The 17,044-nt window shown below is 34.9% G+C and overlaps 1 protein-coding gene across 1 annotated transcript in view; it reads right to left on the bottom strand.

Annotated features, from left to right (window-relative positions):
• FAM185A (family with sequence similarity 185 member A) overlaps positions 1-17,044 on the bottom strand; it is a 58,812-nt gene that overhangs the window by 8,774 nt on the left and 32,994 nt on the right. The window contains exons 6-7 of the mRNA XM_038562537.1: positions 8,115-8,210; positions 4,972-5,106 (exon numbers count right to left, since the gene is read on the bottom strand). Of these exons, the coding sequence (XP_038418465.1) occupies positions 4,972-5,106; positions 8,115-8,210 (231 nt within the window). The remainder of the gene's footprint in view (positions 1-4,971; positions 5,107-8,114; positions 8,211-17,044) is intronic.

A 17,044-nucleotide genomic window follows, 5' to 3' on the forward strand; every position in this document is an offset into this window, starting at 1 on the left:
CTAATTTAGATGTGTCATATAAACCCTTTCACTATATCATATACATATAATTAATACATTTATTCCACTTCATTGTGTTCATTGATTTGTCTTACTTACTAGGATATGAGCTTCCCAGATGACAGAGAGATCTTTTATTCCCAATTTCTAGCAGTGCTTGATTCAATAATCAATAAAAGTTTGTTGAGTGACTGACAAAATAAAGGAAAATACAGAAGACAGGAGCTAGGCAAAGGAAAGATGATGTTTGTTTTCAAATATATTATGCTTGATGTAGTACTAGTTTAACAGAATAAGGATGGGCCAGAAAAAAGAGAGATCAGGCCTGGGATACTGATTTCATCCAGTGACAGGACTAGTAAGTGTTCTTAAATCATTTAATGAGGTTTATTATTTTTTTTAATGGCTAAAGTGTTGAAAATAGGGTTTTAAAACTAAATTAAAGCTAAAAGTAAATTTCAGAAAGACACAAGATTCTATGAGTAACAGAACAAAAAATGACAAAATAATTTCTAATTCAAACATTCTTAACATATGTAAAATAATTTAATATGCTATAATTCAGAACATTATTAAACAGATTCATATTATTGCTTTAGATTACTATGGTCAAGGGACGCCTGGGTGGCTCAGTGGTTGAGCCTCTGCCTTTGGCTCAGGGAATGATCTTTGTCCGGGGATGGAGTCCTGAATTGGGTGCCTGCTTCTCCCTCTGCCTGTGTCTCTGCCTCTCTCTCTGTGTCTCTCATGAGATTTTATTTAAATAAGTTAAATAAAATCTTAAAAAATCTTTAAAAAAAAAGATTACTAGAGCCAAAAAAGGCAACTCTATTGTCTCATTATTTTTTTTATTGTCTCCTTATTAAACTTCAGAGATTAGATCACAAGAAATTGATTCTTACTCCTTTTAATATGGTTAAATTTTCATCAAATTTTCACTATGTCACTATGAGTCTGCTCATTATGCTTTGGGTTAGACCTGAGGGTGGGTGTACAGGACTTATTTTTATTACTTGTCATGCTTTTTGTTAAGATTCTATGATTTTTAACAAATTACTTTAACTTTTATGATATATAAAATGAACAAAGGCATACCTTGCTTTATTGTGCTTTGTAGACCTTGCATTTTTCACAAATTGAAGGTCTGTGGCAACCCTGCACTAAGAAGGTCTATTGGCACCTTCTTCCCAACAGCATTTGCTCACTTAGTATCTATGTATTACATTTTGGTAATTCTCACAATATTTTAAACTCTTTCATTATTATTATTACACTTGTTATGGTGACCTGTGATCAGTGACCTTTGATGTTAGTAATGTGACTTTTGAAGCACAGAAATGCACCCATACAATACTGTAAACTTAACTGGTAAGTATGTGTCCCTGACTACTCCATGGACTGGCCAGTCCCCAGTCTCTCTCTCCTCAGGCTTCCCTAGTTCCTGAGACAGGACAATATTTTGCCAACAACATTAGGCCAGTTAATAACCTTAAAATAGTCTCTAAGTGTTCAAGTGAAAGGTAGAGTCACACATCTCTCACTTTTAAAGCAAAAGCTAAAAATGATTAAGCTTATTGAGGAAGCCTAAAGCTAGGCATTTTGTGCCAAATGGTTAGCCACGCTGTGAATGCAAAAAAAAAGTTCCTGAAGGAAAACTGAAAGTATGATTCCACTGAACACACAAATGATAAGAAAGCAAAACAGCCATATTGCTGACATGCAGAAAGTTTTAGTGGTCTGGATAGAAGATCAAACCAGCCACAACATTTCCTTAAGCTAAGCCTAATCTAGAGTAAAGCCCTAACATTCTCCAATTCTATGAAGGCTGAGGTGAAAAAGCTACACGAAAAAAGGTTTGAAGCTAGCCAAGGCTGGTTCATGATGTTTAAGGAAAGAAGCTGTCTCCATAACATAAAAATGCAAGGTGAAGCACAAGGGGCTAAAGTAGAAGCTGCAGCAAGTTCCAGAAGATCTAGCTAAGATCTTTAATGAAGGTGGCTATTGTAAACAAGAGGATTTTCAATGTATACACACAGCCTTATGTTGGAGGAAGATGCCACCTAGGACTTTCATAGCTAGAAAGGAAAAGTCAATGCCTGGCTTCAAAACTTCAAAGGACAGGCTGACTCTCCTGGTAGAGACTAATGCAGCTGCTATCTTTAAGTTGAAGTCAATGCTTATTAACCATTCTGAAAATCCTAGGGCTCTTCGAAATTATGCTAAATCTACTCTGTGTTCAATCAATGGAACAACAAAGCCTGGATGACAGCCCACTTGTTTATAACATAGTTTACTAAATACCTTAAGTCCATTGTTGATACCTATTTTCAGAAAAAGATTCCTTTCAAATATGACTGCTCACTGACAATGCAGTGGTCACCCAAGAGCTCTGATGGAGATGTACAATGAGATTAATGTCCTCATGCCTGCTAACACGATATCCATTCTGTAGCATATGGATCAAGAAGTAAATTCAGGGCAGCCCGGGTGGCTCAGTGGTTTAGCGCCGCCTTCAGCCCAGGGTATGATCCTGGAGACCCCAGAACGAGTCCCAGAGTCCCACGTTGGGCTCCCTGCATGGAGCCTGCTCCTCCCTCTGCCTGTGTCTCTGCCTCTTTCTCTCTCTGTGTGTCTCTCGTGAATAAATAAATAAAATCTTAAAAAAAGTAAATCAACTTTTAGTCTTATTGTTTAAGAATACATTTCATAAAGCTATGGTTGCCATAAAAAGTGATTTCACGATGGATCTGGACAAAATAAATTAAAAACCTTCTTCTTTTTTTTAATTAAAAACCTTCTGAAAAGGATTAATCATTCAGCTGCCAGTAAGAACATTCATGATTCATGGAAAGAGTTAAAATATTGGCATTAGCAGGAATTTGGAAGAAGCTGATTCATGGATTACTTTGAGGGGTTCAAGACTTCAGTGGAAGAAGTAAATACAACATGGTAGGAAGAGGAAAAGAACTAGAAGGAGAACTAGTCTGAAGCTGTGACTGAATTGCTGCAATCTCAAGATAAAATTTTAATGCATGAAGAGTTGCTTTTTATGGATAAACAAAGTAGTTTCTTGAGAAGGAATCTATTCCTGGTGAAGATGCTGTGAAGATTGTTGGAATGACAACAAAGAATTTAGACTATTACATAAACTTACTTGATAAAGCAGCAGCAGAATTTGAGAGGATTGATTCTAATTTGGAAATTCTACTGTGCGTAAAATGCTATCAAACAGCATCATGTGCTACAGAGAAATGATTTGTGAAAGGAGGAATTAATGCTGCAAACTTCACTGTTGTTTTAATTTAAGAAATTGTCATGGACATCTCAACTTTCAACCTTCAGCAAACACTACTCTTATCAATCACCAGCCATCAACATCAAAGCAAAAAGATGATCACTTATGGATAGCTCAGATGATGCTTAGCATGTTTTTTGTTTTGTTTTTTAGCAATAAAGCATTTTTAATTAAGGTAGCTGCATTTTTTTTAAAAATGCAGTGCTACTGTATACTTTTAACAACTGCACTATAGTATAAACATAGCTTTTATATGCACTGGGAAACTGAAAATATTCTTTTGAATTGCTTTATTGCAATGGTATGGAAGTGAACGCACAGTATCTCTGAGGTATGCCTGTATTTAAAACTGAAATCTGGGATCCCTGGGTGGCTTAGCGGTTGGCACCTGCCTTTGGCCCAGGGCACGATCCCGGAGTCCCGGGATCGAGTCCCACATCGGGCTCCCGACATGGAGCCTGCTTCTCCCTCCTCCTGTGTCTCTGCCTCTCTCTCTCTCTCTATGTCTATCATAAATAAATAAATAAATAAATCTTAAAAAAAATAAAAAAAAAATAGAACTGAAATCTGATCTTGTGAAGACACCGCCACATGCCCTTTTTCAGTCTCCTTCTCAATGCCATTCTTGTAACATTTAAAGGAAAACTTCACCAGAATTCATTCCTTTTTTTTTGGTACTGTGTACATGTATTTACTATGTATCTGTGTACGATGAATATTTTAAAAAATAGTATCAGCCATCAATGCAGCCAGAAGTAGTCAGAAAAAATGTGCAAAACCATTCACATTTCTGGGACTGAGAATTTGTTGTATTAAAAGAGCAAGTTTACAATGTGTATAATACCAATCCAAATTTGTGTTTATTCCAATCATGCAAAGTTAACTTTAAATATTGCACTATATATATTTAGATGATTTTTAAGGCCAAGAATTAGAAAGCAGCTATACCAGAAAAAAAATGCATGGTTTCAAAAAATTTTAGATTGCAGTAAAAAATGCATAACATAAATCTTACAGTTCAGTAATGTTAAGTATATTCACATTGTTGTGCAGATCTCCAGAACTTTTTCATTTTGCAAAACTATACTCATTGAACAACTCATTTTCCCCTTCCCCTACTTTGTTTCTATGAATCTGACTACTTCAGGTATCACATACAAAGAGGAATCATACAGTCTTTTTGTGACAGACTTATTTTATTTATTTATTATTTATTTATTTATTTTTTTGACTTATTTTATTTAGCATGATGTTCTTAAGGTTCATCCATGTGTATCATATGACAAGATTTTCTTCCCTTTTAAGGTGAAATAATATTCCATTGTATGTATTTTCCATATCTCACATATCCATTCATCCATCAATAGACATTTGGGTTGCTTTTACCTTTTTGCTACTGTGAATAATGCTGCTATGAACATGGGTGTGCAACTATGCTTTGGAAATAGAAAAATTATTTAAATTGACTTAATCCAATAACAGGTTAGTGAGTATCTCAAACTAAATGTCTGTACTGTGCTACTTACTGATAAGCAGTTGGAAGAAAAGAGTGTCAAACATCAAAATGTGATGATGGAAAGGAATAAAAGACTAAAGCTGCAGTTAAGTGTACTATATTTCTACTTATGTGTGAACAATGACTATTCATCTTACATAGCAAAATGCAGCACCCTTACCAGTAATAATTACGCCATCCTCTTTGTGAACTTCAGTCATTTCTTGAACATGGACTTCTGAGTTTACATTAACCTCTTTCCCTGATAACTGTAAATAAGCTTGAATGGAAGGTGCGACCTTGACAAGAATAGAGCCTGTAATAAATTTTAAAAAGTTTATTAATGCAAAGAAATCAAAAGTACCAGGGGTTATTTGAAAAATGACTGAAAGGGTAGCATGCTCTTGGGACACCATCTTTACTCCTTAGCACATTTTATTTAAACAGCGGTGCAGGATACCTGGGTACCTTAGTTAGTTAAGATCATGACCTTTACCTTTAGCTCGGGTCATGATGTCAGGGTCTAACTTCGTATCTTCTCAGCCTTCCTAACTGGAGCTGGAAAGTCTGAAGTAAAACTGATAAACTCTCATAATTACTGCTCAAAATGTGTGAGGTGGGAGTACACGACAAAGCATATCACTACAACTAGGTTATTTTATTTAAAAAACAAACTACTTTTCAGTTTTTAAATATAAACTACTGATAGGAGATTCCCTATAACAACAGATATGAGGGATTCAGGGGGAAAAAAAAAACCTGGGGAATTTCAGAATGAATAGAAGATGCATGCTTTTCTACCAACCATACTTTAAAAGTAGAAAATAATAGTTTAAAAAAATTTTTTTGTAGGACTTTTTATTTCTAAATATATTAAATGTGGTAATTTTATGAATACTTTTTTCTGTTCTTAAATGAAAAGGGGTGTTAAATCTCTGAGAGCTTTAAAAATGTTAAGCAATGCAACTTGCTCTATCCTCATCTCTCTCCACATCCTTAAAAAACAAAAGCTGTCACCATCAGAACTCCATTACTGTTTATGAAAGAATTCTCATGACTTGAAAACTTTCTCAAATGTTCCTATCTTTAACTACCTTTTTCAGAAAGGAGGGCTCTTGCTACAACTTCAAACTCTTTCACTTCATAAACCATCTTCATAGTTACTGAGATCAATACCATTTTTTAAATTAAAAAGTGAACTAATACTAACTATACCACATAGTGAAGGCACACTATATAAGGATCAGTGGTTTCATCAAGGACATATTTAAATGGAAGAGTCAGTACTCAGATGCAGGTCTGACTCTTAAGCCTAAACACAGCCTTTTTGAAAGAATTAATAAGATTAACTCATAGGAAGAGAAAAACAAGCACACATTCTTTTTCACATGGGGAAATGGAGAACATCTAGGACACTCAAGTGGTTTGTTTCCAAAACCCTGTTACCGTAAGACACAGGCAGAGTTGGAAAGGATTCTAGATCTCTTCACTAAGCATTAAGCAACAGAACCCTGAATAATTTTCCATTACTCTTTTAAAAAGTTACTGTTCCCAAGTATAGTTAGAATTAAGATACCTGAAATAAGACATTTTTTTGGTTTCCAGTTGTCCTTAAGCTTCATGCCAGTCCAATAGGAAAAACACAAAATTATAAACTTAATCAAATTTTGCAACATCATATGCTATTTCAATAGGTTACTGGATCAGCATCCCAAATAATGCTCAAAGATATTTTAAGTAGATAAAGATTAACAATGTTTCTTGTTTATTTTACTTTTTTGTCCATCCATACAAAATAGAAATAACTTTCATATAAAAGCTACTTATTGAAAACTTTGTACTCTTACTAGTTATGGTAAATTACATTTTTTCTTAGGGCCTTCGTAATAAGACAATGCATTATATGACTTAAATAGAACTTACAAAATATCTTGAATGGCATTACTGAAGCTCTCAGGAATTCAGTGATAATGCAATATTATCCAATTTTAAAGGAAAAAAATGTAATCTTGAGAAATCAAATCGCCTGTGTGTCAGCAAAAAAACCCTTCTGATTTAGGCCTCTGTTTGTAGTTTTATTTTGACACTCTGATGAGAGAGCCTTGTTGGACAGAATGTATTGCCCAAGAAAATATGCCCAAGAAACTAACAACAGGAACAACTTCTGTAAGGAAGTATTTTCCTTGTTATACACATATAGCTCTGTTCTGAGCAAAATGCAAGGTCTAAGTTTTATTTAAAAAATTTTTTTAGACGGAGCTACATTTCTTAACTTTCTGCACCCAGGTCACTTCAGCTCCTATGGCCAAGCTACTCCAAGTATACAAGCCACTTGCCACCATGTACACAGACTTATATTCAATCTTCATATGACTAAAAAGTATATTATTTTTAATTAAATACTTGGATTCTTAGAATAAGTTATTTGTAACAGAAATAAGATTATATAAAGAGACATGTCATAATAAGACTTAATATTTCAAGAGATTAAGTCAACAATTACTTTAGAGGGCTTTCCTGGTGATATCTTTATTTCAGGACCACACACTGCAAAGAATTATTCTAGAGTGATGGCTCAAGAAGGTCCTATAACAAGTTGGTAGAAAAGCTGCCAAAAGAAATGTATGGGAGCATTTTCCCTCCAAATAATATTCTATTTCAGACATAAAACCAAACTGAGAAATCCAAACACTAACACTAAATAATTCCACAACAGACACTATATTGTAACACTTTTGTTTATACTACAAAGGTAACAACAGTCTTTATAGCCACCTGTTCCAAAAGTTTCAAAAATCATTGATCCAGAGAGTTATTAGTATCCCAGTCAGTCTTTATTATTCTTTTTTTAAAAAAGATTTTATTTTCAAGAAATTTTACACCCAATGTGGAGCTCAAACTTACAATTTCAAGATCAAGAGTTGCATGTTCCTCCAACTGAGACAGCCAGGTGCCCCTCTGGTGAGTCTTTTATTTTTTAAAGATTTTATTTATTCATTTGAGAGAGAGAGAGAGAGAGAGAGAGAGGAGTGGGAGGTGGGGGGGAAGGGGCAGAGGGAGAAGGAGAAACAAATTCTCCACTGAGCAGGGAACCCAATGCGGGGCTTGATCCCCAAGATCATGACCTGAGCTAAAGGCAGATGCTTAACCAATTGAGCCACCCAAGTGCCCCCCAGTCAGTCTTTAAATCAAGTTCTATCATGAGAAATTTTCTTGAGCTCATGATGTCAGTAGAGAGAAAATAATCTGCCCATCTGTTTCCTGGATGTTACATAAAACCTTCTGTACACCATATATCAAAATAAAACATTCCACTTGGCTAACCTTTATGGGATTTCAACTCCACTTGCCCTAGATGGCTGACATACACATCGATTGCACCCTGATGAGTTGTGGCCTTTAGACATCCAGAGGATGAGTCTAGGAAAAAAGAAAAACTGTAAGTATAATCATTCTTATTGTAGTAATTGAAATGATAAACTTGAAATAAAAGACTCCACTTCAACAGTAGGATAAGGCACTAAGAGTCTTGCAAAGTTTTTATTTTCCCCATAGTTATGCCATCTTTCACTTTAAAATGAAAGCAGAATTTGAAATCTACAAATCTACACCTAGATAACAAAAAATCCCTATGTCCATAGTAACTTGCATAACCTATTGATAAAAATCCTTACTCTGCAACCTAATATATAGAAAGGAGAGTACATAAGCAGGGGATCCTTGACAGCCAAGACTATTAAGCACCATTGATACATTTAGTTTATTATCAACTTTCAATATTTAAAGAGTTTTATCTCATGAAGATACAGAGAATAGCAAAGTTAACAAAAATCAAACTTTTTAAAAAGATTTATTTATTTGAGAGAGAGAGAGCATGAGCAGGGGAGTGGCAGAAGGAGAATCAGACTTCCTACTGAACAGGGAGGCTAATGTGGGGTTCCATCCCAGGATCTGGGAACATGACCTGGGCTGAAGGCAGACACTAACCAACTGAGCCACCCAGGTGCCCCCAAATCAAAACTATCCTATATTTTCTCCTTTTAGCAAATTTGTTGGGGCTAAAAAGGTACTGCTAATAGTGAACACTTACTCTGGATAAGATTTTGTTGCATTTCTTAGAGAGACAGAAATGGAGATAAAGGGAGTCACTTAAAGAGTGGGTGAAGCTTGTTTATATCTAAATATTTCTTTTCAAAGTTCTGGAATTGAACAGGTATTTTTCAGTTGGGAGAAGAAAATCATAATTACAGTGGTTCTGGTTTGACACTCAAATCTGTCATCATTGACCCCAGTCTTCAAAAAGCCAACATTTCAAGTTCAAGGGAAAGCTAACAAAGTTAGAGATAAAGAAGTAAGAGAATGATGTTGGAGAGTCAGTACTAAGTAGCTGCTTCTTCCTCATGGCAACTGAACTTTTAATATTCTGTCTGAATGCCCTGAGAAGGCCAAAGCGCATATATATATATGAAAAACCTCTTAAAAAGCCTATTTTATCAGGAACTTTACTACTTCAAAGTGGAAACAAATTAGGGAGTGTGGTGAAAATAATGTCAAAAATTATACTTTTAGTAAAATGTGAAGAAAAAACATTTGTATACAAGACGTTTTTCTTTCAATTTTTAAATGACCCTAAACAAAGCAACTTGGGAATAAAGTGGTTAAAATCTGACCCCAAGATAATTCATAATACTTATCTATAATGTATACTGAAAACTGCCCTTTATTGGACCCAATTTATTTAATTCTAAGTTCAAAAGTAAACCTGATGCTGGGAAATTAAGCCTTTAGTGATAAAAAATGACATAGAATAGTTGGGCAAAGATGATTATCTCTCTCCTCAGTTACCAACAGAAACTCCTTTTATATAATCTCTTACTGCATCCTAAAGGAAGCCAGGTAAAAATATATTACAATTAAAAAGAAATGTGGACTACACAATGTGTATATTATCCCAGGTTGAACAAAGTAAAATATGTGAAACATGTTTGATTTCTTGCTGTCTCTAGGGGAAAAACTACACAAGATTTTCATGAAGCTAATAAATACTTCTCCCCCCAACCCAATGGGAAATAAACAAAGGCTAAATAATTTTATTCTAAGCCACTGAGTAATTATATCCTCGTGTTATCAGTCGTGAGCTCTTGATAGTGGTCCATCCCTTGGAGACTGAAAAAACAAAAACAAAAACAAAAAAACCCTCAAGATATGTTTTAAAGAGAGAAAGCAAAAGTGATATTTGAAAAGCTATGTAGCAAAACAAACACCAATCTTCTTTTGTTTTCTGTAATACAAATGACTGGAACTAAAAATTAATTACCAAGAGTCAAATTAAGACTTCCTCTATAAAATTTTACTTTTTGGAAATTCACATAATGGAGAAATTCTATAGCTCTTAGAAGAAGCCTGAAGGGAAATATGCATTAGAGGGCGATTAAGAAGTAAACAGCTATTATCAGTCCAGATAAGTGTCTGGAATAAGTAGGCTCTCTGTGAGAGTTTTCTATCCTCACAATTTTGGACAAGGATCTTGTCCTTGTCCAGAGACCACTGGGTTTTCCTGGAAAATTACACACACTGTAGGGTAAAACTGATGTTGACTATTAGCTAATCAGAACACACAACCAAAAAACCCCATATATTTGTAATATACATTTGTCTAATAGAGAATAAAAACTACTTGAAAGGCTAAAATTCCAAACTCTCAGATAAGAAAGAATTCTTTCAAAATCAAACATGTTCAGAAAGTTCTCAATTTTTCATTTAACTTCAAGTTTCAACATGTAGATACTAAGATACGGTAACACAAAAGGTATTTCTTCATTTCTGCAACTCGAGTCCTACAACTTCCAGAGCTACACTAATTACAAGGAACAAATTTCATACACAGGACATAAAGGATATACAAAGTCAGAATTGTAAGGTTATTTCAAGTAAAGCTTTCTAAGTCAGTATCCTGTATTAGGGAGGGAGCATTAGGAAGCTGGGCTTACAAATGACACACAAGGCAAACCATGCCACCTCCTGCTCCAAATATATTCTTCTTTTAAAGATAAAATCACCAGTACATGGCTTCTGGCAATGCCTTCCAAAAGAGGCAACATAAGGCAGTGAAAGTAAGGCTAGGTGAGCAACTCTATTAAGCATTCCTATCCTATTGTCATCTACTATCAAGCTTTGCTTTCTACTGTTGACTATTTTATTTCTTTTTTTTATTTTAATTAATTAATTAATTAATTAATTATTTATTTATTATTATTTATGATAGTCACAGAGAGAGAGAGAGAGGCAGAGACACAGGCAGAGGGAGAAGCAGGCTCCATGCACTGGGAGCCTGATGTGGGATTCGATCCTGGGTCTCCAGGATCGCGCCCTGGGCCAAAGGCAGGCGCCAAACCGCTGCGCTACCCAGGGATCCCGACTATTTTATTTCTAAAGATTTGTTTATGTGAGAGAAAGAGAGCACTCACTAGTGAGAGGAGGGGCAAAGGGAGAGAATCTTCAAGCAGACTCCACACTAAGGCAGAGTCCAATAGGGGCCTCTAGCCCACGACCCAGAGATTATAACCTGAGCTGAAACCAAGAGTCAGATCCCCAACTGACTGACCACCCAGGTGCCCCTGTTGACTCATTTTAAATGGATGATCTGGTATTCCAGAAAAAAAAAGACATTTTAAGAAATATGAGTCCAAAGAAAATCATGGTTTTGACATATATAATCAAAATTTTTTTACAGCACTTAGCTTCTGAGAGAGAAATTAGGAAGAATGGGGTTTGGGGAGGCATATTATAATGTATATACACAATCCAAATGACTGATAAGATAATACTTAAGAACCTGATCAATTATATTATCTAAATTCCTTTTACCTGAATTATATTCTTCTTAATAAAGGAATCATAGGAAGAATACTTTGTCTATTTTCCTTTATCAGATAGGATAATACCTAAATCATCTCAAGTCTCCTAATATTCTAACTTGATAATATTATATATAACTTTTTCTTACCACCTATTCCAATATTTTGAAGTCTCTGCTATTCTAATAAACTTCCCTCTCAGGTTCCTACAAATCACTTTTTTGTTTCTTTGTAACTAATTTGCTTATTAGCAATTTCAATTCCTCAAAATCCAAGGTTACTGAGTAGACTTTAATTAGGTTACCATGATTCAGAGTTGCCTTCAAATCTCTCCAGCAAACCTTTTATGAAAAACACAAGCCAAGTAATCAAGAAACTTCACCTTTGGGATTAAGGCATCATATCCAAAATTTTACCAGACTCATAACAAGGTTTTTAGGCTCTACAGAAGGGATGGCAAACTACAGCCCTCCTGTTTTTAATTAATGAAGTTTTATTGGAACAAGACATATCTATTCGTTTGTGCATTGTCAATGACTGCTTTGTGTTACAATGTGAGAGTTGCATAGTACAGGCAGACTGTGTGGCCCACAGAGCCAAAAATATTTAATATCTGGCCCTTTACAGAGTCTGCTGATTCCTTAGAGCAAAACATCTTGGTTTGAGAAAATAAGCTCTCCCTTGCCCACCCCCCCTCCCAAAAGTAAAATTTAATTCTGTTTAAGACAATGAGATTTACCAATTTACTGAAATCAGCTCTTTTCCTAAGGTTTTAGTAGTATACAGATATTAAATTCTTGCTTAGAAATGAAAAAAAGTTGTCTCAGGGCAGTTCTAACTTTTCACTGACCTTGACTGCTCACTATTTTTATCAAATAGATACCTAGGACTTTGCTGACTTGCTTAGATTATGTCATCACATTTTGGTTTGACCTCTTAAGCTGTTATGTTCCTATTAAACAAAAAATTCAGCAATGTTTTTCTTATAAAGGAGCACAAGTGGGTTCTTGAGAAATTGTATGACATCTTCTGTTCCAGATGTTAGGAGAAATGGGATGTATTTTCACAAATCAGTGACTTTTGGGTCCAGATATATTCAAAAGAAGAAATTTATAACAGGACCCAAACAACTTTGAATTCAAGTTTTGGGTATTTTTTGCTGTGCTCTGCTCTCTTCTTTTCTCCCTCCTGTCCTTTTCTGATTTAATACTCACTATAAATATAAACATATGAAATAATAGTACAACGTCTTATGTTGGTTTTTTTCATTTAATAAAAGGTTAGGGCAGCCCCGGTGGCACAGCGGTTTGGCGCTGCCTGCAGTCCAGGGCGTGATCCTGGAGACCTGGGATTGAGTCCTGCGTCGGGCTCCCTGCATGGAGCCTGCTTCTCCCTCTGCCTGTCTCTGCCTCTCTCTCTCTGTGTGTCTCTCATGAATAAGTAAATAAAATCTTAAAAAAAAAAAATGTCAAGGGCACTTGGGTTTCTCAGTTGGGTTAAATGTCTGCCTTTCACTCAAGTCATGATCTCTGGGTCCTGGAATCTAGTCCCACATCAGGTTCCCTGCTCAGGCTCTTTCTCAAATAAATAAATAAAAATCTTAAAAAATATATCAGGAATATATGTCTATATTGTAAACTATAGAGTCAGGTTATTATATTGTTAAAGGCTAATATTTTGTTTTACAAATGTGCCAAATAAATTTGATTATTCCCCTACTGAAACAACTTAAAATGTACACTATCTTTCTATTATAAACAGAAAGATGAATATCCTAATGTATATATCTTTATATTCTCACCAGATTATCCTCTTGGGATAAAGTTCTAAAAGAGGAAATGCTAGAGCAAAGTAAATGTAGACACTTCCAATTTTGATATACATTTCCAAATTGACCTACAAAATGGTTAATTAATTCACACCTGAACAAATATTGATAGGAATCCATGTTTCACTGTAACTTTATCACCAATTGATTTTATTAGTATTTTAAGTCATGGCTGCTTATGTTTAGATGGTTTTGATTTATGGTTTATGGTTTATTATTTTTTTTTTAATTTTTATTTATTTATGATAGTCACAGAGACAGAGAGAGAGAGAGAGAGAGAGAGAGAGAGAGAGGCAGAGACACAGGCAGAGGGAGAAGCAGGCTCCATGCACCGGGAGCCCGATGTGGGATTCGATCCGGGGTCTCCAGGATCGCGCCCTGGGCCAAAGGCAGGCGCCAAACCGCTGCGCCACCCAGGGATCCCTGGTTTATGGTTTAGATGGAACAGTATTATATATGTATATTGACTATTTCTCTGTGAACTGCTTGTTCATGTTCATCCATGTTGTCACTGAGTGTTCCTTTTATTCTCATTTGTCATACACCCCCCTCCCATGATTATATGTCTATATGGATATATATCAGGTATCCTTCTAGTTTGTTACTTATCTTTTACCCTGGTTTATATTTTTTTATACTTTAAAAAAATCAGTCAACTCAGAATTATATACCCAGTGATAATATCCTTCAAAAGAAGGCAAAATTAAAAATTAAAAAGAGCTACCATATGATCTAGTAATCACACTTGTAGGTATTTACCTAAGGAATATGAAAACACTAATTCTAAGGGATAAAAACACCCCTGTGTTTAGTGCAGCATTATTTACACTAACTGAATTATGGAAGCAACCCAAATGTCCATCGATAGATGAATGGATAAAAAAGATGTGGTATACAGTGGAATATTACTCAGAAAAAAGAATGAAATCTTACCATTTACAATAATATGGTTGGAGCAAGAGAGTATTATGCTAGTAAAAAAAATCAGTGAGAAAAAAACAAATACCATATGATTTCACTCATATGTGGAATTTAAGAAACAAATCAACAAAGACAAAAAGAGACAAATGTAGAAAGAGACTCTTAACTATACAGAACAAACTGATGGTTACCAGAGGGGAGAGGTGGGGGGATGGATGAAATAGGTGAAGGGGATTAGAAGTACACTTGCCATGATGGGTACTTAGTAATGTACAGAATTACTGAATCACTATATTCCACACCTAAAACTAATAAAATAAATCTTGCCATTTGCAACAAGGATGGATCTATGCTGGATCCATACATGGATCTATGTAAAGGAAAAAAAAAAAAGAGACAAACCAAGAAACAGACTCTTCATTATAGAGAACAAACTGATGGGTTACCAGAGTGGAGGTGGGTGGGAGGATGGATGAAATAAGCAATGGGGATTAAAGAGTGCACTTGTGATGAGCACTGGGTAATATATGGAAGTATTGAATCATTATATTGTATACCTGAAACTAATATTACACTCTATGTTAACCAACTGGCATTTGAATACAGTTAAAATAAAAACTTAATTTCAAAATATGAGGAATATATTGCTTTTTAATACTTATAATTTAAATGCTAATATTAAAAAACAAAGTCTAAAATAAAAAGTCTGAAATCAATGACCTAATGTTTTACCTGAAGAAGCTAGACTAAGAGGAGCAAGGAAACTCAAAGTAAATGAAAGAACAAAATAAACAGCAGAAATCAATCAATACATTAGAAAACAAACAATAGAGATACTAACAACATGAAAAGTTGGTTCTTTGAAAAGATTAACAAAATTATAAAGTCAAGTCTCACTAATCCAGAAAAAGAGAATATAACTATCAATATCAGGGATGAAGAGGAAAGAAATATCACTACACATCCTATAGGCATAAAAAGGAGTATAAGGGAATACTTTGCATAAATATGTGAACAAATTTGATAATTTGACAAAATAGACAAATTTCTTGAAAAAAATCACCAAATGTAAAACCAGATAAAACAAATTATTAATATAATAATAAAGTATCTATTACCTATACAGTCACGATTCTAGATAAAGATGATGAAGTAATACATTGGAGAATGAAAGATTTTTCAACAAGTGGCGATATAATAACTAAAACATTCATATGGGAAAAAACAAATCTTGATTCTTATTGCACACTCAACACAAAAATTAGAGATAGATTGAAGGCAAAAGCAGAAACTATTAAAGATGCTAGAGAAAAACATAAGAGAACAGCTTTATGATTGAAAGCAGATACAGATTTCTCAGGACACAGGAAACAATAACCATGAAAATAATCAGTAAATTAGACTTTATCAAAATGGAAATCTTCTCATCAAAACACACTTAAGAAAATGCATAGGCAAGTCACAGACTGAGAGGAAATATGGAAAAACAACGATCTGACGGAGGGTTGTTCCCAGAACATATGAACAACTCCTCCAATTCAATAATAAAAAGATAAATAATCCAGTTGAAAATTAAATGGGCAAAATATCTGAACAAAATATTCAAAAAGAGGGACGCCTTGTTGGCTCAGTGGTTGAGCATCTTTCAGCTCAGGGCATGATTCTGGGGTCCAGGATCAAGTCCCACATCAGGCTCCTTGTAAGGGATCTGCTTCTTCCTCTGCTATGTCTCTGCCTTTCTCTTTGTATCTCTAATGAATAAATAAATAGAATCTTTAAACAAACAAACAAAACACAAAACTTCATAAAGAAAGAGAGGACGCCTGGGTGGCTCGGTTGGTTAGGGGTCTGTCTTCAGTGGAGTCATGATCCCAGAGTCCCAGGATCAAATCCTATGTCTGGCTCCCTGCTCAGAAGGGAGTCTGTTTATCACTCTGCCCCTCCCTGCTCATGCTCTCTTTCTCTCAAATACATAAATAAAATCTGAAAAAAAAAAAAAAGATATACTAATAACCAATAAGTACACAAGAAAGTACTAAACATCATTAGTCATCAGGGAAATGTAAATTAATATAGGGAAACCACTGTACACACACTGGAACGGGTGAAATTAAAAGACTGACAATAAAAATACTGGTGAGGATGCGGAACAACTCATACACTGTAGGAGGAAGTGTGAAATGGAACTTGGGGGGTAGTTTATCTGGTAGTTTATTATGCAAACTCAAATCAGCTATTCTATTCCTAGGTATTTACCCAAGAGGAGAAAAATACATACATAAAAATGTGTGTGTATATATATATACACATATGTACACATATATTTATATATATGTAATCCATATATCCCTCCATAAAATGACTTGTCTAAAAATGTTCATAGCAACCTTTTTTACAATTGCCAAAAACTAGACACAGCCCAGGTATCCATCAACAGTATAGATAAACAAATTAAGCTTTCTAATTGCCTGCTTCAACTTCTATACCCTCTGGTACATTACAAAACAACAGCTCTTGGTTGCTTTTTCAAAATATAAATCATATATTACTCCCCTGCTAACACCTGTTGTAGTTGGAATTAAGTCCGTATTCTTACAATGTCTATAAGGCTCTATCTGGATTTAGCCCTCACTTCCCTCATCTCCCAT

The sequence above is a fragment of the Canis lupus genome, chromosome 18 (genome assembly GCF_011100685.1).
Source record: "Canis lupus familiaris isolate Mischka breed German Shepherd chromosome 18, alternate assembly UU_Cfam_GSD_1.0, whole genome shotgun sequence".
Taxonomy (NCBI): Eukaryota; Metazoa; Chordata; class Mammalia; order Carnivora; family Canidae; genus Canis; species Canis lupus.